The 25,341-nt window shown below is 36.0% G+C and overlaps 1 protein-coding gene across 1 annotated transcript in view; it reads right to left on the bottom strand.

Moving 5' to 3' along the window:
* Positions 1-22,602, bottom strand: part of LRCH2 (leucine-rich repeats and calponin homology (CH) domain containing 2) — a gene marked incomplete at its 5' end in the record, with an annotated part of 28,006 nt that extends 5,404 nt beyond the window's left edge. The window contains 15 exons of the mRNA XM_010157832.1: positions 725-775; positions 1,220-1,264; positions 4,538-4,654; positions 5,769-5,817; positions 7,948-8,016; positions 13,379-13,483; positions 13,709-13,776; positions 13,860-13,957; positions 14,273-14,384; positions 15,448-15,535; positions 16,955-17,088; positions 17,315-17,451; positions 17,543-17,648; positions 19,889-20,015; positions 22,458-22,602. Of these exons, the coding sequence (XP_010156134.1) occupies positions 725-775; positions 1,220-1,264; positions 4,538-4,654; positions 5,769-5,817; positions 7,948-8,016; positions 13,379-13,483; positions 13,709-13,776; positions 13,860-13,957; positions 14,273-14,384; positions 15,448-15,535; positions 16,955-17,088; positions 17,315-17,451; positions 17,543-17,648; positions 19,889-20,015; positions 22,458-22,602 (1,451 nt within the window). The remainder of the gene's footprint in view (positions 1-724; positions 776-1,219; positions 1,265-4,537; positions 4,655-5,768; positions 5,818-7,947; positions 8,017-13,378; positions 13,484-13,708; positions 13,777-13,859; positions 13,958-14,272; positions 14,385-15,447; positions 15,536-16,954; positions 17,089-17,314; positions 17,452-17,542; positions 17,649-19,888; positions 20,016-22,457) is intronic.
* Positions 22,603-25,341: the final 2,739 nt, after the last annotated feature.

Genomic DNA, 25,341 nt, shown 5'->3' with positions numbered 1-25,341 from the left:
ATTATGAAGATCAGGTTTTTCTTATTTCACTATCTAAAGATAGAATGTGCTCAGTAATTGATATGTACATGACATATCCTTAGTCCAACTCATTTCACTGTATTAGGGAGATGTTCTCATTCCGCTCCCTCAGTTTCCTTATTGACAAGAGGTGGCAATGTTCATAATCTCTGGCATGCTTTGTTCAGAGCTCAGTAGTGTAGTGCAGCCAGAGTGAGGCTACAGGGACATTCCTTAAAAAGGAAAGCAGCCAGCGAGTGAAGCTGCAAGGCTGCATCAAAGGCAACAACCAGAACTGTAAAGGATGAAACTCTAAGAAGTATCAATACCTTGGGGTTCCCTGTGATTATAGATAAAGTACTAAATCACAAGTATTACTTAAAATCCTCTGGATAGGCTAGTGCGTAGGGACGACCTACAAAATATGGCAAATCTGATTTTTGTTTTATTAGCTATTTTCATTAGGAAGGATAATGGAGACAAAGCAATGCACCTTTCTACACACCAGTCAAAACGATGACAAACTACGAGAGATCAGATAGTTGCAAAGGTAAACCAAGATGTAGTATCTGCCTCTGGTTTCCAATTTTTTCTTATGATGAAGTATTTCTAATTGCACTTTCAAAGGAAACTAAGAGCTTTGTATCTGGATGGAAAACCTGGGGACAAGTGATGTGCACAGAGAAATGTTTGCTGAATGAAAAACAAAGCCACGAACTTGTACCTCAGACGACACGGGAGACTGTGGGGACACATTAGTATTATCACTGTCTTGCTAAAAAGAAATCAAAGAGATGAAATTATAAAAATGGAAATTATGATTTAACAAGAAACATGAAATTATGAAATACACAACACATGAAATGCAACATTTGTCAGCACAAAACAAACTGGCAGAAACTAAATTTCAAAACATGTACGTCCAGGAAACACTGTTCGTGTTGAATATTACTTTTACATTCCCTCTGCTCGATAGGTGAATTACCTTTCCTATTACTGTAGCAAGTAAATGTCCTACTTTTCCCAGTACACAATCTTGAGGACTTTTTTCAAATAGAGGAGTATAATAGTTATTTCTGCTATGGCTTTGCAATGTAAAGTTTGTTTGCATGGACTCTACCCAACATTCTCTTGTTCCATGACTGTGGCTCACAAGTGTTATACAAGACCATTGAATAAAATGTTTTCTTAAATATTTTACACAATTACTGTTTCTCACCTCATCATTTTCATTTCCACTTGAACTCTTTCTGGAAGACTTATACTGCAAAACACACACAATTATTACTTTAAAACGGAAGTATGGTTTTCATTTGAATTAAAAGGCTTGATATCACTCAGATGTTACTTATTACTGGTGAAGCTGCTGAGAAAAAAAAGCATGTTACAGAATCAAAGGAGCAGAAAAGAAACAAAACAGAAAAGGAACATCCAGTTCCTAGACTAGTCAAGATCTTCGTTATGATGGTGGGAGGATAAGAGCATTTTAAAAGTAAATATTTTTGTAATATGAACTCTGACGGCCTACAACAGATGAACCAAGTAAAAAGATCTGGACAACTGCTACTCTGAAGTATTATTTGTTATTAAAAAAATGATGCAACCTGTAAAAGTTAATTTTACAATTTGTTTTGTTAGGTAACTAAGATTGCTTACACCCACCTTGAGAGACTGACTTCACATTGTAAATAATTCAATTAAAAAATAATAAAAATCCACATTTCCTTTACAACACCAAAGCCGGATCACACCCTTCTATCTAAGACCAGCACTTTTTCCACAGATCAGTCTGATTTGTTGCACACCACCTTAATCACTGTCTTACTTCCTGATTATCCTTAAAGTATAGGAAATGAAGGAAGGGTTAAAGGTTACAAAAACAGTATGCAAGAAAAATAAGTGGATTGCATTGTCTGCAGAGCAAGTGCACAAAAAAAATCACGAAAAAACCAAGCAATGAGAATTAAAAAGATCCATCACTACAAAACCCCTGTTCAGTGCAATGTGTGCATGTGGCCGGCCTACCCATCTTTATGCTATAACACCTAATATAGGCTAAATTAAGACTAAACTTTGCAGCTGGAAGCATGGCTCTCCTTCAAAGACCTGAATTTAATGGTACATACAGGTTTTTGTTAGAAGTATTTATTAAAAAGAAAGAACAACCTGACTTACAACTACATTCTTCAACATTAACAAGCACAAAACTTTTGTAGCTGTGTTATGTAAGTTGTATTTATTAATTACACACAGAAGAGGCTGTCTTCTTCAAAGTTATAACTGAGCGCTGTTGGACTGTAAAATGGAACAGCTTTGTAGAGTTGCATTTTCAACAGATTTTGAACATGCTGAACAACAGTGAACAGCATCTCTCAAAAAATCCAAGTCTAGGACAAACACAGCCTTTGTCAGCTATCCTAATGCCTTCATTATCTGTGCAAATTGTGTCTTTTGAAGAGTGAATAAAGTGTCACTAGTTGGTTTGTGGGATTCTTTTGTTGTTTGGGGAATTTCTTGGTGGTTTTGTTTGTTTTGAGGCATTTCATGGTGGGGTGTTGCGGATATTTTTCTTTGTTTTGATTTTGTGGTGGTTTTGTTTATTTGGTTGTTGGGTTTGTGTGTGTGCGTGTGGTAGATTACAAGGAGTTCTGGGGTCAGGTAGAGACCCATGATATAGATCCATGATTGGATATTTCTCTACAGGGATTTATCTCCTGTATGTTTGCAGTACAAGGGAATACATTACTTTGGCAGCTGACAAGGCAAAGCCTAATTTTCTATGCCCTACAGACCTGTGCTGCTGAATTCTGTTTATCCAGGCCTTCGGGCCAGTTGTGTTCATGTTTTTCCAACATAATTAAACCATACCAAAGCTAGCACATTGCAGTTCTTTTCCCCTGTGAATACACTAACAAGAATTTCAGTTTGGGTGTAGCTAGGATCCACAACAACTACAAACTATTCCAAGGGAAAAAAAAACCCAGCCTTTTAGTTGATAAAATTATCTTCAATGGTAAGATTCTTTTTACATATTTAATAACACAAAGATTTCAGGTTCCAGCAAGACTTTAGTGGAATGCCACAAGAAAAGGAGTTCCAATTCTCACAGGCATTTTCCTACTCTTCTGCTGGACAGTCCAACTGCACAATAAAAATACATAATATGAATAAGAAAGATGCTCTAGAAATATTTCTGGATGCTGATCCAAGTAAGTTTTCCCTGTTCTAATGACACCCACTGCAGTAATTTGGCATGTATTCTTAAGATACTAATGCATCTTAATCAGGTAAGATTATTCAATGAGCTTTTTTTGACAAGAAAACATGGATATAATATGAATCATATTTTCACTGGTTTCTCAAAACAGCAGTGGTACGTGCATTGCTTTTCCCAGTTCGCCATGGAAGACAGACTTCATTTCACTTGGTTTTGCAAATGAAATTATGAGCAATACCATACTTTCTCTTACTGGTACAGCCTGCTTAATTCACTTCTGAGATGTCCGTAGCTGTATGAAATGTGATTTCAGGTATCTGTTTTCATCACAAAGCTCAAAACTGCAAACTGTATTAGCATCTGAAGACATCCTTTAAAGTTATGATGAATCACTAGTGCAGGTTTTCTGTACGGTAGCACAGCTGTTTAATGACTGAATTCTGGTTTACTTCGAAGTTTCTCCCCTTTGCCTCAAAGGCTTCAAGGCAAAATTAATTAAGGGACAAAAACCCTGGAAAGAAATCTGTAGAATTAAGGTTAGGATACAACTCCATATACTCTTCAGGAATAAAAAGATTTAATAGCTTTTTAATATTGTGATATTTAAAATATTTTAAAATATCACAACAATGTATCTGAGCTGTATGGGTTCCTCTGCTTCTCATTTAAGTCCCCTAGCATTTCATAAAGATGTCTGATGGCAAAAGATGCAAGAAACTAATTTCTTCAGTGATAAATTTAATTTTAACTCCATCTAGCACTGGTCAGAATCCTCGTTTCTCTTCCATACCCCAAAACAAGTTGTACCTAATGCTGCTCTAACTTTGATCTGTTTTGCAATGTGCAGACACTGACACCTGGTGAGCAATGGTACACACTACAGCAGCAAAGCAATAGAAAACTTCCTCTCTAAATTGCAAACTAATGCAGTGAGAACCAAAATGCATAAAGCAGTATTATCACCATGCTTCACAAAAAGGTAATGCATATTTTCACTACCTACACTTAAAATAGATGGGGAAGGACCAATGACTGAAGATTAGTTTCTGGCATTACCAGAAGACAACTGTAATTTACTTTAAATAAAGGATAAGCAAAATCTTCAGTATATTTTTTTCCTCCGGCTTTTCCTACACTCTCACATTACCCTATAGATCCATATATATTTAACTCAAAAGAGCCAAATAAAAAACTACAGGTTACATGGAAAAGTAAAAGCATGACAACCTTTGAGATTTTCTTACCTTTACTAGTTAGATAGTTTCTCCTACTATCAGTAAAAAAAAAAAAGTGTCACCCACCCACATTCCCCCCCATTACCTTGAAATACTCTTTCCTGATTTGTTTACTTCTCCTTCTTTCTTCATTCTGCCAAATCACTGGCTGTGTTTCTGGCCAATGCTGCTCATCCACTGAATCCTTCTGGTTTTCCAGTGGCTTTAAGGTTCAGAAATATTTTTATGTAAAAGGTACTTCACGTGCATTAACAAAAGTTATTACAAACTAAAATTACGAGTCATTTGCCTCTCATAATCTAGCTTTACTACATGGAAGTGTTAACAGTCTTACGGGTAATTCTGGTAGAAATCACTTATTTCCTTTTGAATTCTCTAACATATTTCACAGAAGAAAAAGAATCTATGAAATAACTCTTAAGAAAATACCACCCTTTTCTGCACTGTGCCCAGTTTTTGCAGATATGTTAGGAAGCCACCTAAGGCTGCCATAAATAACTTCAAAAGAAAAGTTAGAAGTGTAGTTATCCATTAGCATATCTAATTTCTCAAGTCTGCTACTCACTGCACAGCAAGAGGATGGCTACAGCACGACAAATAATTTAAGTATTTCTCTGGTGTTCCTATCTAAACAATTATACACACAAACTAGCTGTAAAAGAAATATCTTTCAAAGTACTGTATTATGGAATGCATTCAGAAGAGCCGGCTAAAGTAGATTTGTTCTTAAAATAACAATGAATATGTATGAATATATCTATTTTATGGAAACTGAAAGCAGACAATCTGAAAGGAGCATTCCATAAGAAGGCTAAAATTACATTTCCAACTCTTTCTTCCTATTAGAATATCAGCCCATTTAAAGCAATTGTAAAAACCTGATGGATTAAAATCTAAAATAATAAAATGTACTCTCTACGGTATCACTGCAGTTTTATTGTGTCATGCAAGCTTCTCAGTGAGGTATGGGGAATGGAAGGCCCACATTATTCAAACCATTTAGAAATTAAAAAAAAAAAGAACATGATGAGGCAATGAAATTTATGTAAAAAATACTAAAACCAAGTAAGTAAAACTTATGTCTCATTAGTTTCAAGATCTTAAAGCTAGTCTGACATGCTCTTAAAAGAAAAGGCCTCCATTACACAGAAGTCAAATAATCTTGAAGCATAAGTTCCTCAAAGGTTTTATATTTTCCACCAATCACACATGCAGTAACTATGCGTGTATTCATTTCTGTCAGAAATACAAAACCAAAAAAAGGAAAAAAAAATCACTCAAATATGAAGCCATCACATTTACATTTGGATATTTACCTGCCAGCTGTATGGGGACACTGGGGAATTCACTTCATCTGTTGAGACACTAAAAATTAAGATGAGAGGCATTATGAATTTTACTGGTTTTTGTGTACTTCAAAACATCAAAAAATCAATGCTATTGAAAGGCAGCTTCTCTGCAGCACTAATCTATTATTTTTGGCTAACTGTGTGAGGATGTCACAACGTGGCTAAAAAGTATGACCATTTGACTAAACTCTCAGATCATCTCATTCTACTTTACCATATGCTGACAATAGGTCTTCCACACTACAGTGCTTTATTCAGATAAAATTTTTTCTTAAGCATGTTGATCTTTAGGAATTCCTAATGCACCTTCATTGTTTTGTTTCTCAAAGCAGCCCACAAAACATTTTGTTTAAAGCTGATGAAACATCCATTCTTAAACGCTTGGAAGACTCACATGCTTCGTTTCACTCTTAGCTATACACTATAAAGTAGAAGCTTATGCTAACAGGGAATGGAAAAACATTTTAAGATGGGACAGTGAAACTGCAAAATCTCAAAAAATAAACTCTGGAACATGGACTGCCCGAGATTACTGAAAGTTCTCAGGAAAATAAAAATGGTTAGATTTGGTGTCACTTTGAATTTTTCTTTCTAAATTTTTCTGTAAAATTCACTTCCATCACTTTACCAGCAGCTACTTCATTCACATTCAGACAGCTGGCTTAGAAGCTGTGCAGAGTACCAAAAGGCTAACAGCTGGGGATTGAATGCAAGGAGGACATAACACCACAAGCAATTATAATAAATCCTAAAGGGAAAGCAACTCGGGACTTAGCTTCTGCTACTTTGCATTCTCTTTCTTTCCCTTTTCTTTCTGTTTGCCTCAAGCCAATAATGCTATTTTTAAAAGCTGTTAGGCATAGGAAATTTGTCTGAATCATGTCAAATAGCTGGATAAGCAATCCAGTTGAGAATTGCAGGAACTGCTGCAATTAAAAAAAAAAATCAGATTTGCTGTTGATACATATGTATTTATTACCTATAGCCTATTCTGTAAGTGTAAATTCCCTAGGTATATGAGTCTTTCTACCCTCTATGTTCCTTACACAGCCTGTGATTTGGGTTCCTTCAGATCAGTGCAATAAAGCAAGTAGCCTGCAACATCTACCTTATCCTGTGTGCATGCCTCAAAATTAGGCGGGTGGGGTTTTTTGGTTTGGTTTTAAGCATCAGAACTGTCTCATTCACAGAACATGGATGGGTAAATTTAACCTTTCCTGAATTACCCTGCAATACGAAGGCCTAAGACGCCTGCACCTACAATAGGTGACAGCATCCCTAAGAACAGGAACCATATGTTAAGTAACCAAGGACTGGAGAGTTCCAAATGCTGGCAAAAATCGCAAAAACCACCATTCAAATGGAGTTCTCATTAGGAGGCTGCCAGTAAGCTCTCCCTCTTTAGCTTAAAAATTAAAATAGATTCTTTCTTGACCAATTAAAAGAACAGATCGAGGACTCCTTAAGAGAAGGAGGGCTGAAAACTTGGTAAGTTCTCTCTTAACCACATAGTAAAAAATGGGAAGCTGTGATTTCTCAATTTCCTAAAGACAAGGCTGGCTATTTTTGTTTGTTGTTGATTTGTGGTGGGCTTATTTTAATTCAAAGAAAAAGCATAAGCATACTGCTACTGCGGACAATGGATTCCTCACTGACACATCCTCCACAAACAGTAGAGATTTTGCAGGCTGAAATGCCAGCAACACTTTTCCAACAGCTTTTAAGAGCACCAGAGGACCATGAGGGAGGAAAATTTAGATGCCTAAGCAAGCTGCAGTGCCACTTTATGTAACACCGGGTCTAACACATCTGCACAGGACTGTTACCTATGGGAGACATGATGATCTGGACTGGAACAGATGTCTAAAACATTACTGAATGCCTATCTTTAGGCACCTGAATTGCTGCCATAATCAGAACCACAAATTAGTTTCTGGATTCCATCAATTTTCCCAAAGGCTCAAAAGAACAGATTTTTAATTTTTATCTGCAAGAAAGAGGCTCAAGAACAGATTATTTGTGTAGCTTCTATTCCGTTTTGAGCTAAAACCACTATGACAGAAGATGGCAGTACTGGCACAAAATAAATATCAAAATTAAATTAATAAAATATTGAAAGCTGAAATACATTTAAGTATATCAATACCATTTTTCAGATTCCATTGTCTGCTTTGGCCTGTTCCTTGTGCTTACTGAAACTGAATGATTAAGAAGCCTAGAAAGAAAAACACACATTTATTCAACAGCTTTGTAATTAAGTCTTTTTCTTAGAATGTGTTACTTTCACTGCATAACATTTCCTGCAAATAAAGTTTTGAACATTAAGGTGATATTTTCCATGAAATTAGAATGCTTATGTGTATACACATATGAAATCCAAGCCCAATCCTGCTTCCATTTACATCAACAATATTGTTTCCAGCTCTTGAAATATTTCATGTTCTGAATTTTAAGTAAAGCTTGGTATTTCAAACCAACATGATCTCTTATTTTCTCCCTAAATACATACTATTTCCACTGAACTCCCACCTGTGTAAAGTTATGCTGCCCTCAACACAAAAGGCCCCACTGTTCACTAAAATCAGTAGACAGAAGGTAGTCAACCTTAAGCAGGCAAGAAACGATACACAGATTGAGCACAAGAAGTCAGTAGGAGCAGGTAAGAAAGTAGCCAAGGAAAAAAAAAAAACCAACACTGCAAGTGCAAAGGAAATGTAGGGAAGAAGTGGAAAATGGAAAAACACAGGCTAAATGAAAAAAACAAAAGTTTAAAAGCCTAAACTTACGAGATTCAGAAATTATTTTCCATCTGGAACAAACACCACACATGCACACAGAGGAAGAAGTTATGAGCTATTATGGATGTTGAAGTGTTAAAAATAACAGAACAATCAGTAACACTTAAAATGAAACGTTTTCAAACAAGTGTCATGTTGAACAGTAAGTAGAATGATTAATTCTGAATTACTGGAGATAATGAATATTAAACTTTGCCACTGACTTCATATGCAGAAGTGTAATCCAAGTATATTGCCACTGAATTATATAGAGAACTGAAAGGTATTACAAATCAGAAATTATTCAATAGAAGTAAGTAAAACAGTAGGCACCTCTTTGTATCTCCTCATCATTACACAGGGCAGTACAACCATTAACTTTAAATGAGTGAAGATTTTCAAACTTCTCCAATTACTGTGATAACTTTGAGCTCAGTAATCTCATTTGTAGTTTTAAGTCTCTCACTGTGTGAATCTCAATTTGATGGGATTATGAGAAGTTAATCCTGTAAACCAACACAGTCTGCAGCATCTGCTCCCAATATTTTGTCTTCAGAAACTTAATTATGAGGGTGCACTCCAGAATTAAATTACACTATAGCGTGAAAAAAGTGTTACAAAAATTCATACTCAGAACATAGGTTACCAAGCCATAATATAAACATGCTATTTTAAATTAATTATTTTTAGAGAATTCCCATTTAGAATATCCTGATGTCTTCACCTGAAAGCAATGGCAAATTCAGAGAGACTTCGTAGCAAGGTGTGACCATTACAACAGAATGAGATTAAAAAAACATACAGAAATTTGAGTCACCTAAACAGTCTGATGCAACACTTGCACCAAAAATGACACTATCGGTGCAAATTCAACGATTGTATGTAACACACACCATTTTTTAATACTCATTATAGGAAATATAAGAAAAAACTATTCAAACTAATTCAAACACACATAAGCACACACTATTCAGCTGCGCTGTTTCTGTGAAACATATAATTGATGTTTGAGTTTATTATAAACGAGGTTTATTATTAAAAAAGTATATAAACACAAAATCTTTCTGGAAACTTCCTGTTTAAAAACTGAACAATACTGATGGGGAAGTAACAGCAAGTTCAGTATCTCTCAGGTTACTAGACCAGTCAGAGAAATCGGGGTTTCCTGTGGAATACGGAATTAGAAAGTTTTTAGTTAAAGAAAATTAATCTGAATTTATGAAATTTCAGCCTAAGGAATTCATGGCAAAATAATTCGTTCAGACGGAAGAAAAAGAAACTGTAGTGGTGTTAAGAATTGTCTTCCAGGAAATACAATGCAAAATTGCGTATGCAAAACGAAAGTACAAGTCGCTCACATTCAGAAGTCATGCTCTTAAGTGTGGTGTTAATGGTGCAAAGATTCAAGCAACTGTTTCTACTCATTCTACAACTCATTAAACCCAAAACCTGTTTTTTATTAGACAGACCAATTATCAGGCCAATGGCTTACTGATGATCATACTGAATCATTAATAAGAACTTGCATAAGCCACCTGCGTGTTAGTATTGCAATGATGGCTCCTACTAAACACACGAACTCTGTTGTTAGAGGCAGCATACAGACTATTACACTGAAAGGGCTCTGAAACTCACACAAACTTTGAAATGTAAATTATGCAACCGCACATACACAGTGACACATTTGCCTATATTGAACTCAAAACAACACTGAGACTCATTTTTCTAGTCTTATTATCACACAAGCAGAACATCTACTCCAAACTGCTGACTAGATGGGTGAGAAAGGCGATGGCAAGACCAATCATGATATTGAAAAATATTTTCTAAAGTTTGAGAATTTAAAGAGTGGAATCTCTTCTCAGTCACACTTTCACAGTCTGAGCAAACATAACATCAAGACACAAATTAAGTGAATGATGTTAATGCTATTTTAAGGTTACCTATCTTCAAGTTTAAACAGGCAAGCACTACCTAGGATCTGCAAAGCGTATAAAAACTTTTATAGTGACACACAAAAAAAAAAGAGAGATCGGTTTTTAACCTCATTCAGGAGCAGTCTACTGTTTCCACATATGGCTCTACACTGTGATCGTAAGCTGTGCTCTTAGGGATTCATACAGTTTTAGGAAGTCAATGCTCTCAGGTAAGAACCTATATTTAACTTTGCATCAAAGTGAAACAGGCTCATTTGGTACTAATGAGGATTATTTAATCCAAACTATCCTACTTTCTTTTGAAACAGACCAGCAGTATTCAGAGTTTCAACTGATAAGGTAACGAAGTCTGAAATCTCTTGTTTCATCACCTACAAGTCAGAGCGTAGTTTACACAACCCAATCCCAGGTTTCTTGTTACCCGTAAGGTTTGCATACTGCAACTGCTCCCCTCATGGCTGTTAAAAGCAAAACAAATAGTCACTGGTCATGCTAATTTGAAAGTGATCACTTTAAAACCAAAATACCTTAAATAAAATTAAATATCCTTTTCCATGAGGTTCTACACTTGAGTCACTATATATTTAAAAAAAAAAGAACCCAAAAAAAAACCCTCAAACTGAAGGGAGATAAAGCATACCAAAAGGTACAGGAAATCATGCTTCTAGGTTTGGACTCATTTAAATGTTCCTTGGAGAGTTGCAATCTATTTTTCATAATAAAGTATCTTAGGCTATCTTAGCCAATCTATTTATGCATTTTTTGTTCAAGAAACGGCTAAAACCATTTCTTTTGTCCACATTTTAACTTTGGAAATCTGAAGCTCTACAAACACTTTATACCTTGATGCACGTCCTGCCGCCCTTGTCCTCTGGAAGAGTTTTTCACTGAATGAAGTTCTATAGCTTAATGGCCTTCGTCTGTATTCATATTTCATGTACACCAAAGCCAAAGACGGAAGAAGGAAGCAGGATAGGTTGATGGGAGAGGACAGGCAAGTCATTAGCATAGCAAGCAAAAAGAAAAGAGACTGCATAACATTTAAAAAAAACCACACTGAACGAACAGAAATACGATTAGTAAGAAATAAATTTTGCAATGCTCACTTTTATGAGGATTCTGTTTAACAAGATTGAACATATTTTTCACAAAATAAACACAGAAATATCTTCACTAAACTTTTAAACATATTTTTCACAAAATAAACACAAATATCTTCACTAAACTTTTAATATTATTTTTGCTGCTGTTTATGGCAAAAAAAATCATAAATTCACAAAACTATGGATTCAGGACTAAATTTTATCTCAGAGGTGATTTTGCCTCAGGTACCTGAAGATACATAATACATAAGCAAGTTTTAAAGTATAAATGCTAAACTGAGAAGCAGAAGTTAACATCTAATAAGACTGCATGTGTCTGAACAATTCAAGAGCAAAGCAGAACCATTAGCAAGATCGCTGCATTAAGATACAGTAACATATGAGGAGTAAAATTTAAGTTGCAGCACTTCAGAAGAGGAGTGGCTTGGTATTTCAAATTATTAGATAACCAGGAAATATTCAAGACCCACATGCAATATAAATAACCATCATATAAAAACCTAAGAAAAACACACTTCTTAATAAAGTAATATGAGAAAAATGAGCATTCTCAGACTCTTCTGCAATACTTTTGGTAATTAGAATGTATTAGCATTAAGATTTCATTCTTCGTTTTCCCTTCCCAATGTGAACAACCAATTCTTAAATACACTGCATGGAGTTGTAAGTAAAACCTATTTTATCTTTTTCCCCACACACACATTACTGCTATTATATTTAATATAAAATGCTGGTGAAATTTAAAAGCTCTGCAACTCATAGTATCAGGGTATCAATTTCTCTACAGGGTTCACATGTATTTCAACTACCTTAAAACAGGAGTGCAGAATGTCATCATCACACAAATTCAAAACAAATAAAAACAGTACTTAAGGAGTAGGAAGTTCAATCCATTACTGTGGGATAATGAATGACTAATGAACTATTTCAGTTAATGAACGACTATTACCTACAACTTTCACCTTTCAGGAAGGAGCTTACTCTCATCCAAGTACCCCACTGATTATTGCCTGCTTGGTAAAGGAACCAGAGAGAAGAACATGGTTCCTATCCTAGGCTGTCCACACACCACGCAACTGCAGGTATCCCTTCCTGCTCTCCCTTTTACACAGTTGTTTCCCTGTTCTATTACATTCCTTTAATCTGTTGCTTGTTCTACGGCTGCTTTTCTAGAATCCTTCTGTTGTGATGCCCAACATGGAGAAAGTCAGGCAGTTCATCAGGATGCGCTTACACTGTTCAACTTACTTACTTTTATATGTATTTATAATATATATATGCTCTGCCATTTGACATAATAATGTCTGAATGAATTTCCCCTTCAGTCCAGAGGAAATTTGTATCTCGCATGAGACTGAATGGAGGAAGTACCACCTAAATTACCTCATATTTGAATAAAAATTCTGTAACTCATGCTAACTAAGGCAAAGTCATTTTAACATGTGACCAATAATCTACATATATGATCATTAACCATGCCTATTTATGCATACTGCTTTGGAAAAAAAGTTAACATACATCAAACCAGGAAATCAAGGGACTTTCACATTCACCTCTTCCTCTCCATAGCAGGCATATCACTGATGCTCTAGGCAGCAATTTTATGCAACACAGGACAGGTATCTTGAAAGGGTCTGTCACTAGCTGTTTAAGAACTGGATAAAAACGTTCTCAAAATAAGGTGCCAAGAGCTTTTGAGTACAAGGCAGGTTAAGAATAAATTACTTGTAACACAAGTTATCTTAACTAATATTTAATACCTGTGTTTTTGTTCTTGCTGCAGTAGCTGAGCTGCTATTTTTCTCAAGTCAGTCACTTCTTTGAGCTCATCATCATCTTCAGCCAGCAACTGTTCTTTCTGAAGTCTGAAAGATTGAACATCACTGAATTCAGGCAAGACACAGAAATAAATAAATTATTGGACAATAACTAAGAAACGCTTCTTCCTATAGGCTTATTTTCTGCCCAAGAAGGAGTACTCTGTGTTCAACATAACATTTCTTAGCTCCACATTCAACGAGCTTAAAACAAAGCCACCCTCATGCCCCACAGTCAGTAAAAACTTCCCCAAAAAGACCAAGATGATTTACCTTTTTTCATCTCCCCAGTCTTCATTCTGTTCTATTTTCTGGGATTTCTCAGGATGTTTTCCCCGTTCCTTACACAGCATGAAAAATAAACTTAGTCTTGAATTCAGAAACAACCAAGCCTTCTGAACAGGTTTTTTTGTCAGGCTTCTACCTTGATATAAGAGAGCAATGGTCCAATCTGCACATCCCCTTGCTCAGGAACAGCTCCGTCTTCAGCATTCGGATCAATGTAATCATACACCTCCTGGTCTAGTGAGGATTGGTGAAGAATAGAAAAGATGATGTTAAACACTTCTCTCAACCAAATGTTATTCCTGAGAGAGAGAAGTACTTATGAAAAATGTCAGATAAAGACAAAACAATGAAATCATGTCTTCTTGAGCTAGAAGTAATCTTCTTTCTTTCTTTCTCTCCTTGTCTATTTGCGACTGTTACATTGTTTTCTGAAATTATGAAAATACAATGCCAACACGTGATCATAACATTTTGTGCAATTTTCTTCTATTAGATTACCTAAGCAAAAGTATTTATTACCTAAAATGACAGATGCACAACAGATATTACCTTTCTGTGGATCGAGTTTACTTCCCGTTGTATGATTGTCATTCCTTAATGTCTGTTCCCTTGTTGATTCTGATACTTGGGAGTGAAGGCTGATTGTATCATCATCAGATGGCTGCAAAGACAATCACATTTAACACAGAGCTTAAATAAAAATTACATATTTTGCTAAGAACTCAGAAATTATAGTGCAACTGACCCTGTCCTGAGGGATGGCTCCCAGGACAGAGAGAATAACATTGTCAGGTGGGGTTTTTTGTGGGGGGGATTTTTTTGGCTGGGAGGAACAAGGTTTAAGAGAATCATAGTTTAGGGAGTGACAGACAACTGTTCAGTATCTAATACAATACTTAAATACAGTATTTTGTTTAAAGGGGTCTAGCCCAGCCCTGGTCAGTGGACTAGAAGGGACTGTACCTAGGTACTTCCTTATCTAAAACACCCCACCACATTGATCCTTGTTCCAACTGCGGGGGGGGGGGGGGGGAAAAAAAGGGAAAAAAAAAATCACACCTTTCTCTCATTTGGAGTTTCTTAAAAAAAAAAAAACCCTCCTTGTGCTACACTTTTCCTACTAACAATCATTCTGCATTTGTAATAATTCTCTTTTTACGTTTCAAAAGTCTTTTTCTTCTACTATTCAGCTTTGACATCATCGTTATTAACTACAGCTCCTTAATCTGTATTTCTACAAATAGAAAACTTGTGGGGACTTTTGTTCATCACTTTAAACCTAGCAGATCATCCAGAAGTTTATTAAATTTAAACAATGAGGATTACTAACATACACAACACCCAAGCTTAGCCCAAATAAACTTTCATTTTCTTAAGTACATTCATTTTGTTAATAACGAAAGAAAGTTTCAAATAAATTTTGTCCTTTGTGTCAAAAATGATTATACACTTCACACATTAAACGACATAAACAATTCCTTACTCAGAATTCAGTTTTAAAGTGTATGAAATTTGGACTGGAGTGAACCTTAACCAGAAAAGTCAAAGAAATATGTAAATAATTTGTGTCTGGCAGTGGCAGTCTAATGGTTTAAACTCAACTATACAGATATTCAAAGAATGGTAAATGCAACTTAACTAAGTATTTCTCAAATGATACAAAATACAATGGAAAATTTCTAAAAAACAGATATTACATAAATTCAACAGTGAAAAATACTCACTTCTGTTGTGGACAACCTTTTATCCCCATTATCACTTCCAATGCCAGAGTCTGGTCCATGATTTTTATTGGGATAAAAGTCTTCAATGCTATATTAAGAAATACAACACACCAAAAGCCACACAGGAATGAATAAGAAAAAAGTAGTTTCACTTTTCTAAAAGAAAACAAACATCCTTCTAAAAAAGTATGTTCTTTATAATCATCTACAGTTGCTGATAGAGATTTTGCACAATGCCCCATGTGCAGAGAACAAATTCTTCATCTCATAGAAGAGGTGTCAATGGAAAAAATAACAAAGCAAAGTTGAAGTGGAAACAACCTATTATGTTGCTCTCTGTATCTATGCACTTTTAGAATTGTTCTATTTCATTCAAAAATACTCTCGTCAGGAAAGAAGGCTTCCTCTGAAGAAATGTAGCTCCTTGAATTCTATTGGCAGACATGGTTTTCTACTAGTAGCAAATATATATTCCCTAACAGACTGTCATATTATAATGGTTTAACTCTGCCTGAACATCTACAGAATATTTTCTCCAAATTTATGCCTTCTGAAGGCATAAAATGGGCAGCATCAGCAGGATGTGCTTTCTAACTGTGCACTGGAGCTTGGTTTACACCATAAGATTATCTGGAAGGTTTAATTAAACAAGTTCTCACTACTACAAATACGATGCATAGTGGTAATAGCCATGACCTTGTTCCCCTGCAAGGCATTTTAGTTGCAGGCCTTAAGTCCATGGACTTAACTGCTTTTGGGGAGCAGTTGTGCATCACAGTTTTTAGGACCATTTAGAAGCAATCTACAGACACTCTGGGCTAATTCCCCGTGGCCCACTTGCCCGAGACCAAGTCCATGGACTGAATATGATGGTTCAGATGGTTCTTTGTAAGCTTTATTCAGAGCTTTCATCTTCAGCCTTAGACACAGAGAGGCACAAGATGCACATGAGATTTTAAGAAAATAGGCAAAATAAGTATTCTTCATGTGGTTTCCAATGAGAAGCCAACTGATGACAGAAAATACAAAAGCATTCCATTTAATTACTCAATAGGTACTCAGTACAGAAGTCCAACCAAATATTCTGCACTTTTTGACCTTGAGTAATCTAATAAGAAACCCATGGTATTACACTGATGTTTGTTTCCCTTAATATATACGTGGGAGGCAGACTTTCCATCCAACAGAATTAACTTAATATCCAAGACATTTATCAGAATGTCTCATCTATTGTTTTGACATATCTGTTTCAGAAATAAGTAGTTGAGTCTTCCAATAAGTAAATTTAGAATACATCTTTGTTCTGATTTCCAAATCTTTAGTGAGTACAATGAAAATTTTTCTAGCAACTCAGATGAGTCAACTAAGCTTCCAGTAATGCGACCTTAGAAAATAAATACTATGACTTTACATAATTAAAGTACTGAAATTACAGCTATTATCTGTAATAAACAGATCACTTTGTAGCAAATGGTAAAGTGAAATAAAAAAAAAATGCACTGCTCACCTGTCTGTGAGTGGCTGGGAGGGGATTCGTTTACCTAATGACGGAAGGTCCAAAGAATCTGGTTTTTTATCTATTCTGAGGCATGCCTGAATGCTGAGGAATTTAAATATATGTACTTTACCCTTTAAACATATCTGTTGGGAAACAAATGAACAAAAAAAGAATGAATCCAAATTACACAGCATGTCTTTTGAAAACACACCCCAGCAAATAATTTCTACACTTACTTAGTACTCACAACTTCCCACTAAGAGACATACAGCTAAAAAAAATGAAAACCTGATTGGTATAATTTAGAACAGCTTCCTCTTTATGAAGACCCTAACACAAATTATTGAACTAGAATGCTTTGGTACTAACCTGTGCTGGTGGTATCTGCATTGGATTGTTATCCAAAACTATAACTTGTAAGTGACGTAACTTTCTGTAACAAATCGGAATTTCTGTAATTTTATTACAAGAAAAATCCAGCTTTACCAAGGGAAGGTCTCCTAATTCTGTATTGGAGGTAACAAAAAAAAGCATCAATAACTTCTTAACGCTTTACTTAATTTACCTGCATCAAAGAAATTAAGACAAGTAGCTTACCATCTGGCAACATATGGAGATTGTTTCTTCTTATGTTTAATTCTCTAAGTGATTGCAATTTTCCTATCTGCTGGGGAAGAACCTGAAGTTCATTGCAGCTAATATCCTGAGAAAGACATAATGAGAAGTTAACTGAACATCCTAAATGAAATTAAATGAACAAAAACTGCTATCAAACTACTATAAAGCATACTATTGGAAAAAAAAAATCCTATCTATCTTGTTTTTTCCACAAAGGGAAGTAGTACCATGACAGATCTTGCTGTTTCTCCAGTATTTAGTGATTCATGTTTCAGAAACTTAATTCAAGAAGTTATACCAATGAATGATGAAAAATGGGTTTTGAGATTAAAACTGTAGCTGAGGGATCAGGTGTTCTTGGGGCAATTCCCATATCAGTTAAAAACTTCTTGTGCTACTACTGGCAAATGATTCGCATTCTGCTCCTTTCATAAAAATTCTTCTTCCTTAAAAAAACTTGAGCCAATCAGTGCAACTGAAAATTTAGAAAGAGCAATAGCAGGCTCATCAGCTTTTTGGATATGAGCACTAGAGGGTGACAAAGCTGCAACAATACTGATAATGGTAATATTTAATGAAAAGGAAAACAACAAAAACAACAAAGTGATACAACTACTCATCACCTGCCAACTGACACCCTGCCACTGTCTGAGCAGCAGGAGATATTTCTTATGACATGAAATATCCCTTTGGTCAGTTTGGGTCAGCTGTCCTGGCTGCAAAGGGAAGAAGCAGCTGGGCAAACAGGTGCTGTATCAGAAGCTGAAAAGTCCTTAGCTTAATGTAAACACTGATTGGCAACAACTAAAACATAAGTATTAGCCACATCATTCTCAGCACAGATCCAGAACATAGCCTTACACTAGCTACTATGAAGAAAATTACCTCTATCCTAGCCAAAACCAGCGCAAAAGGTAAGCTGTCAGTAACCAGAAGCCAGGCCTTAACCAGACAAATCCAGCCTCCTCCACTAGTCGCTTCCAGAGTTTCAGCTTAGATGCTGCTCATCTACTTTGGCAACCACATCGTCTGCACACAGCTGGATGTCTCAGAAAGCACAGGTTGTTTGGGATCAACTCTTATGTGTACCTACTGCAAGTTCTTTTCTGTTCATGTCACCAAGTTTAAGAAAAAATTCCCTGCCTTCAAGCATCTTTCCAGCACATGGCTTAGTTGTCAACTTTTTTTTTTTTTTAAATGTGTATATATATAAAGTTCTAAACAGCTATAACACAGGTGCTGGAATGAAACACTCTAGTATGCCCCTAATCTCTGTCATCAAGCACACATTCCAGTTTTTTCTATTCTGAAAAATAAGTCAAAACTATCACAACTGCAATTCTGAAAAACATTCATTTTCTGTAAACATTAGCAGTGGTCCCACCTTCAAAACCTGTAACACTGAAGTGAGCATAAAGAATTTCTCACCAAAGAGTAGAGAACACTAGAAAAGTCTCAAACACATTCAGAATATCTCATATTAATTGTAAACTAAAAAAATAACATTGATTTACAGCTCAAAAATTAGGTCATGTTAAAAGAAATCTTCAGGGTATACACAGCTACTCTGGAAACACAGGATAAGGATTGCTTGCAATGACCAAAGAAATACATACTGGAAAAAAAATTCACACCTAGTCCAAGTGCCAGGTTGGTGAACAATTGTGCACAGTTCTCCAAAACACATGAGCTTAACAGAGAGTAATGATCAGAAAAGCCCAGAATATTAAGAAATATAGAGAAAGTAATGGGTGACAAAGCACAAAACTTTGTGTCCATGCAATATGATTTTATTTTATGGCATAGTAAAGTGTGAATATCTCACATCATTCCACCCTGATCAAATAAAGGAATAGCAACATAGGAAAAGACAAAAACAAGCAAAAAAAGCCCCCCAAAAAATACAAAGAACAAGACAACAATGAATAGCTTGTCTAAGAGTACGCAGTAAATAGAGATGAATTCTTCAGCTGGAAAGAAGATTCCCTTTAACATAATAAAAATTAATAGAATTATGATTAATGTAAGGAAGGTAAACAGAAAAATTCACAAATTTTAACAACATACAAGCAAGGGACATAAATGAAATAATCTGAAGAGTGATTTATGAATGCTTTAAGCTTTAATTGACCCAACATACTGATTTGTGTTTAATCCTGTTTTTTTTACGCTCTACAATATATTACACCTCTAATTTGAGCTCAAACCCTAAGAAAAAGCAGTAACTGAATTTACATTTTGCAGCTCTATATTTTAAAAATTATTAATTTATATTCTTCTTACAGTTGAAGTTTACTTAGTAAAATGGTTCACAATTGTACTTACCAGCTCCATTAGATCTCTCAACTTTCCAATTTCTTCTGGAATGGAGACGAGCTTATTATTACTGACAACCAGAACTTTAAGTGGAAGATCAAACAGGTATTTTGGCAACGTTGATAAAAGATTTCGACTTGAAAAAAAGAAAAATGAAGAGGCAAGGCTAGATTATAATCTTCTTTTTAAGCCTGACAGGGAGTAGTAGATGCACATTGCACAACTTTTCTCCTACTCCAGAAGATATTCTCCACCTACAACGATTTAATCTAAACTTAAGCTACAAGCTCCATCACTAATTCCTTACCAGATAAAGCCTCTAAGATATGTATTTAAGTCCCCATCTCACTTGATGGAATGAATACGTACTATAACTGCTACTAACACTAAAATGTACAGAGAAAACTTAGATAATGTTTAATATTTGCTTTTATTCTGCTTTCTGCCACCTTTAGAACGACCACCTGCTCTGACAGCTGACCTATATAAAGTCCATATTCTCAGCAAACCAGAACTGTATATGAGGCCAATGTTTCTCATGTCACGTGCTCATGCCACTCCTGAGCCATCAGGAAAATCCCTTAACGTCTATTTATTGCTTTGCTGAGCAATAGTCTGGCAGACACATTTTAATTACAACTGATTTCTTTTCTGTATATCATTTTCCAACTGCATGCACGTATGTCTGTTTTGTACACACAAAACACACAGTTACTGACAATTTGATTTAAATCCAGAAAGAAAAACTACCAACTGCAGACTGCCACTGCCAGAAATACATAGAACTTTTCTAATATGGTACTTCTACATTTCAAAAAGCCGTTGCCAAACCAGCTTGTTCAGATGTGGTACAAAAGCATTTCTTTTCACACATAGAAGTAAAAAAAACTTCAGTAACTGCTCTTGTTTTAAGTTGAACTGAGTAGAGGCCAGAAGTTCTATTTTGACAAAAAAAGCCTTCTGAGTGTTGATATTTAAGTTCACACTCTATTAAGAAAAACCCAGAAGTTTTACTCATATAATATCAGAGCAGTGTTTTCATATTTTTTAAAAAACAAAGCATTTTACATTATTTTTCCCCAAGACTACAGTTTATAGGGCTGCAAAACCAACAAGAGTAAATTGGTGTCCTTGCAGCTTTTCAGGTTCAACGAAGTTTTACCATCATAAAATGAAAGTAAACTTCTATCAGTATCTTTTAAGCCAACAATGCAAATAAGTTTTGGGTGTAGCTATGTAGTGAGTCTCTTAGGTTGCATTTTGGGCAGGTATGACAGGCTTTTTTAGTTGGAGGGCATGACAAGCAAAAATATAAAGTGCAAGTAAACTTTTTTAATTGATTATAAAAATATGGCAATGAAACAGTCATCCTCCGCATCACAAATTTCCTTTGGTTTTGGGGTTGGTAATTTTTATGGTTTTTTTTAAATAAGCTGTCCAATTTCCTAAGAATTGCAAAATACGTTGCTTCAGTTGTCTGAACCCAAAATTAGAATGTGAGGTCATGTGGAGGTTTTTCTTCTGTAACAGAATACTGAAACAAGCAACCCAGGATTTTAGCCTGTTCTTCAATCCTGTAGTCCACGTGTTCACAGACACTGAAAACAGTTCTCAGACATTAGCACAAAATTGAAGCCAAAGCACAGTAAGGCAAATGAGAAGAATTATCATCATGCAATGCCCAGTTAGAACTACACCTACTCTATTTCTGTGTAAAGAAGTGTATTCAACACCTCAATTACCATCAAAAGAGAAATGGGCTGGTGCTGCTCTGTGAAGAAAGTTACGTCAAATTTCTTTCAAACTCTGCGCTTTATCATATCATTAATCCTCTTCAGAACTGTCACAGAACAGACTACTCTCAAGTTACCACTAGTACTGATATTTGAAAATGTCGAGACACAAGTGGTTTTATGTTTTTTTACAGTGGTTTTGTTTTTTACGTTTTGCTTTTCCAAGGATCAATTCAGAAGGTTTTTCCAAAATAAATTCTGGAACCAAATCTCACGCATTAAATAGCTCTTAACCTAAAAGACTGGTTTAGACTTTACAGTCAACAGAAGAAACAAGGAGTACGGTGGAAATCCAGGTCTTGGCTCTTTATGGGAGAGTGCTTCTAGAGTATGAGCTCTGGATGGAGAGAGAATCATTTTGTGTTCTTCTGGGAAGATCCAACCATATGTTTTCCAAGTTTAAGAGTAGCAATATGGCAATGGATATAAATAATGTGCAAAGTGAGTAGGGCCTTCTGCACAGAGTAATCTACCTTCTTGAGAGATGCAAATTTTAACAGGAGTAGTTTCAAAACATTGCCCGTCTGCATAACATGAAAAACAAAGAAGACTTTGTAAACTCTCCTTATCCTCAGCTACCACAGTTTACTTACCGAAATTTCATAATGCAGTCAATTTCTTCCCACAAAAGCAGCAACAACTGCTGGCCATAAAACACCAGGATACCCAAACAACAGAATAATTCTGTTTGTGCAAAAATGAGGTCACAAGAGCAGATGAAGTAGAATGCTACCTCTCCAATGAGGTAAGTTATATAAAAGCCAAAAGTAACAAGCATTACTCACCTAATGTTAAGGTAGGTAAGCATTTGCAGGTTTTTAATAGATTCTGGAATGGATTTGATGCAGTTGTGATACAAATTTAAAGTTTCCAGTGGTGCAAACAGCCAGACATCAGGAGGAATTTCAGTAAATCTGTTCTTTGAAAGATCTAGAAGAAAAAAAAAAAAAAAATCCTTTTCAGTCAAAAATTTCCCTGCAGTAAGAGGAGATAAAAGTACCCACTGTTATTCTTGTCATGCTCCAAAAATTAAGGTGTTGCAGAAGAGTAAAACAGTTCAGTTTTAACAGATGCTACTGTATATAATTAATACACAAAAAAGATCCTAAATACTAAAAGATTGTTTGATATGCAATTATAACTTCACAAATATATTACCCATTACATAATTAAGACCAATTAAAATGTACCTGGTGTCATATCAACTATGATTACCCCTCATCTATCTGCCTTTGTTCCATGAAACTTTGGGCCTTGCCCCCCTAATTCTAAGCACAACAGTAAGTCAATGTACAAACCCAGTAAACATTACTTTTCCTGTTTGACAGCTACATTAGAATCTAATTTCATTGTAGAAAATACCTGCAATGCTAAAGCCAAGTTTGCAAAAAACCTTGCATATTTATTTTGCTAAAGAAGTACAACTCCCATCTAAAAAATATTCTTTATTGCAAGCACAGTAACCAAGACATTCTCCATTTATAACCTAGCTAAAGATAATAAAGTCACGAAAACCAATACCAAATGCATTATATAAAAATACGGATGCAATTTAGCCTAGCCTACAAGCAGAAAGAGGAGATGCCTTTGACAAGGGAAACACAGTACTTGAACTAGAGTTATTTTGACAACGCATGACTGCATTATGCAAATCTGCATGCAGAAAATCTGAAAAACCAGTGCAGTACAAAAATGCATACTGTCTCTGACTGTATGAAAAGGTGACACAAGAATCCTGGAAATTATCAGTTAACTACCAAAACCTGTGTCATAAAAAGTCCATGAAACTATCGTGGAAGAAAGACATTTACTTGAGAACGACTGTCTATTTTTTGAAAGTAACTCTGGTTCCCAACCCAAGATATTTCAAAAGGATGTGGTTTCTCAGAAACGCTGAACAAACTCTTTTAACAAAGAAGCAACACAGACCCCTTGCTATTTCAGGCCTTAGTTCTCAGTTTTTAACACTTGCATGAAGTAACTGTGTTTCTGCTTAGCTCTCCTCATGTCATCATTGAAGCAAACATATAGTTTGTCCTACACTAGACAGAAAAGTGGCTCAAAGTCACTGTCAGGCTCAAAGGCAAGAGCTCAACAGCCTGAAGTATAACTGGCAAACCAGCTATGAGCAGCATTTCTCAGGGTTAACACTGGAATCACCATCATTTAACATCTTCATAAACAACCTGGAAAACAGGATAGAACGCTCCCTTGGGAAGACCATGATCAACACCAAGTTGGAGGAGTTGAAGAGGCAACTCACATGCTGAAGGGATGGGATGCCAGCCAGAGCGACTTCGACTGGCAGATGCCCCAACCACAGTGGCACCTGCAGCAGAACAACTCCTCATAGGAGTGTGGGCCGGAGGACAAATGGGTAGAAAATAGCTTTGCAGAGAACACCACGTGATGCTGGTACACAACAGGCTGAATGCAAGTCAGTGTGCCTAGCAGTGGGGAAGACATTCCACAGTGTCCTGTGGGAACAGATGCCCATCAGATAAAATGGGCTGCTACAAGGAAACATCACCTTCCACTGGCATTATTTTTAGAAATAGACCCAACTTTGCTTCCTGAAGTCTAGAATATGTGAAATCCACGAGCTAACTGGCTGTCACTCCATCATTTCTAAGAAACATTCTCAAGCTAAAGTATCACAGAGCTTTCCTCTAGATCAGGACATCCACTGCTGACACTGAATTCTGCAAACTCTAGCTGCAAGAGGCAGAAAGAGAAGGATTTAGGTTGCAGAACAGGCATTCTTAATGAAAATGGAATAAAATTAACTAAAACTAAACATCCCAACTAAAATGAAAAAGCTTATTAAGAAAAATTAGCTTAGCTCGAGAAAGTTTTCACAATAATGAGGTTCATTTTCTGTTTTCCACTACATCAATTTTCAAAACATTAAGGAAAAATGGCAGCTTTCACATGAAGGAATTTTCTGCAAAACCTTTTTTAGGTTAAACAAAGGCTCTCATTCTAATACTCAGCAGAGTGGAATAACTATGTGCACAAAAGATGCACACAGTTTTATTGCCAGCACAGTTCGACCACCTCTACCACATAAACAACAGTCTTTGCTACCATCCCATTCTGAAGAAATCAGCTCTAATGCTCTTCCTGGTGTTGTTTTATCAGGTGTTGGAAAGCTAACTGAAGGCTAGCACCAAGATCTAACCCACAGAATACAAATGACAGAATCCCACTCTACTACCACCAATCCAAAGAGCAGTAGGTTGTATCTGAACTGGAAGATTCAAGAGCATCATGAAAATTCTGCTGCTGTATGTGCACCCAGCCATACCCCAACCACACATCTTGGACATAGATTAAAAACACCTCTGCCGTTTCTTCTGCAGGAATAAAACCCAGAGGTGGGCCAGGCCATAACTATAGTGTGCACCAACTGTTTGCTCTGGACAATGAGTGGGCCGGGAGTGTAGTAGTCAACAGGCAATATAAAACCAGCTGTGGTTCCCAGCCTGGCCTGATAAAAATCACAGCAGCACAATCTGGCTCAAGTCCCTTAGTGTACCCTCGTACAAAACACATACAATTTCACAACAGAAGAAAATACACAAATACTGTGAAATTGGTTTATATTACTGTTCAAAACACTTCCCTGGAAACAATGCCTTAAGAACTGTTAAGTAAGGTTTCCATTTT

The sequence above is a fragment of the Eurypyga helias genome, unplaced genomic scaffold (assembly GCF_000690775.1).
Source record: "Eurypyga helias isolate BGI_N326 unplaced genomic scaffold, ASM69077v1 scaffold3278, whole genome shotgun sequence".
In the NCBI taxonomy this organism is placed as follows: Eukaryota; Metazoa; Chordata; class Aves; order Eurypygiformes; family Eurypygidae; genus Eurypyga; species Eurypyga helias.
The sequence above is the reverse complement of the archived record's forward strand: the minus strand, read 5'-3'. Positions and strand labels throughout refer to the sequence as shown.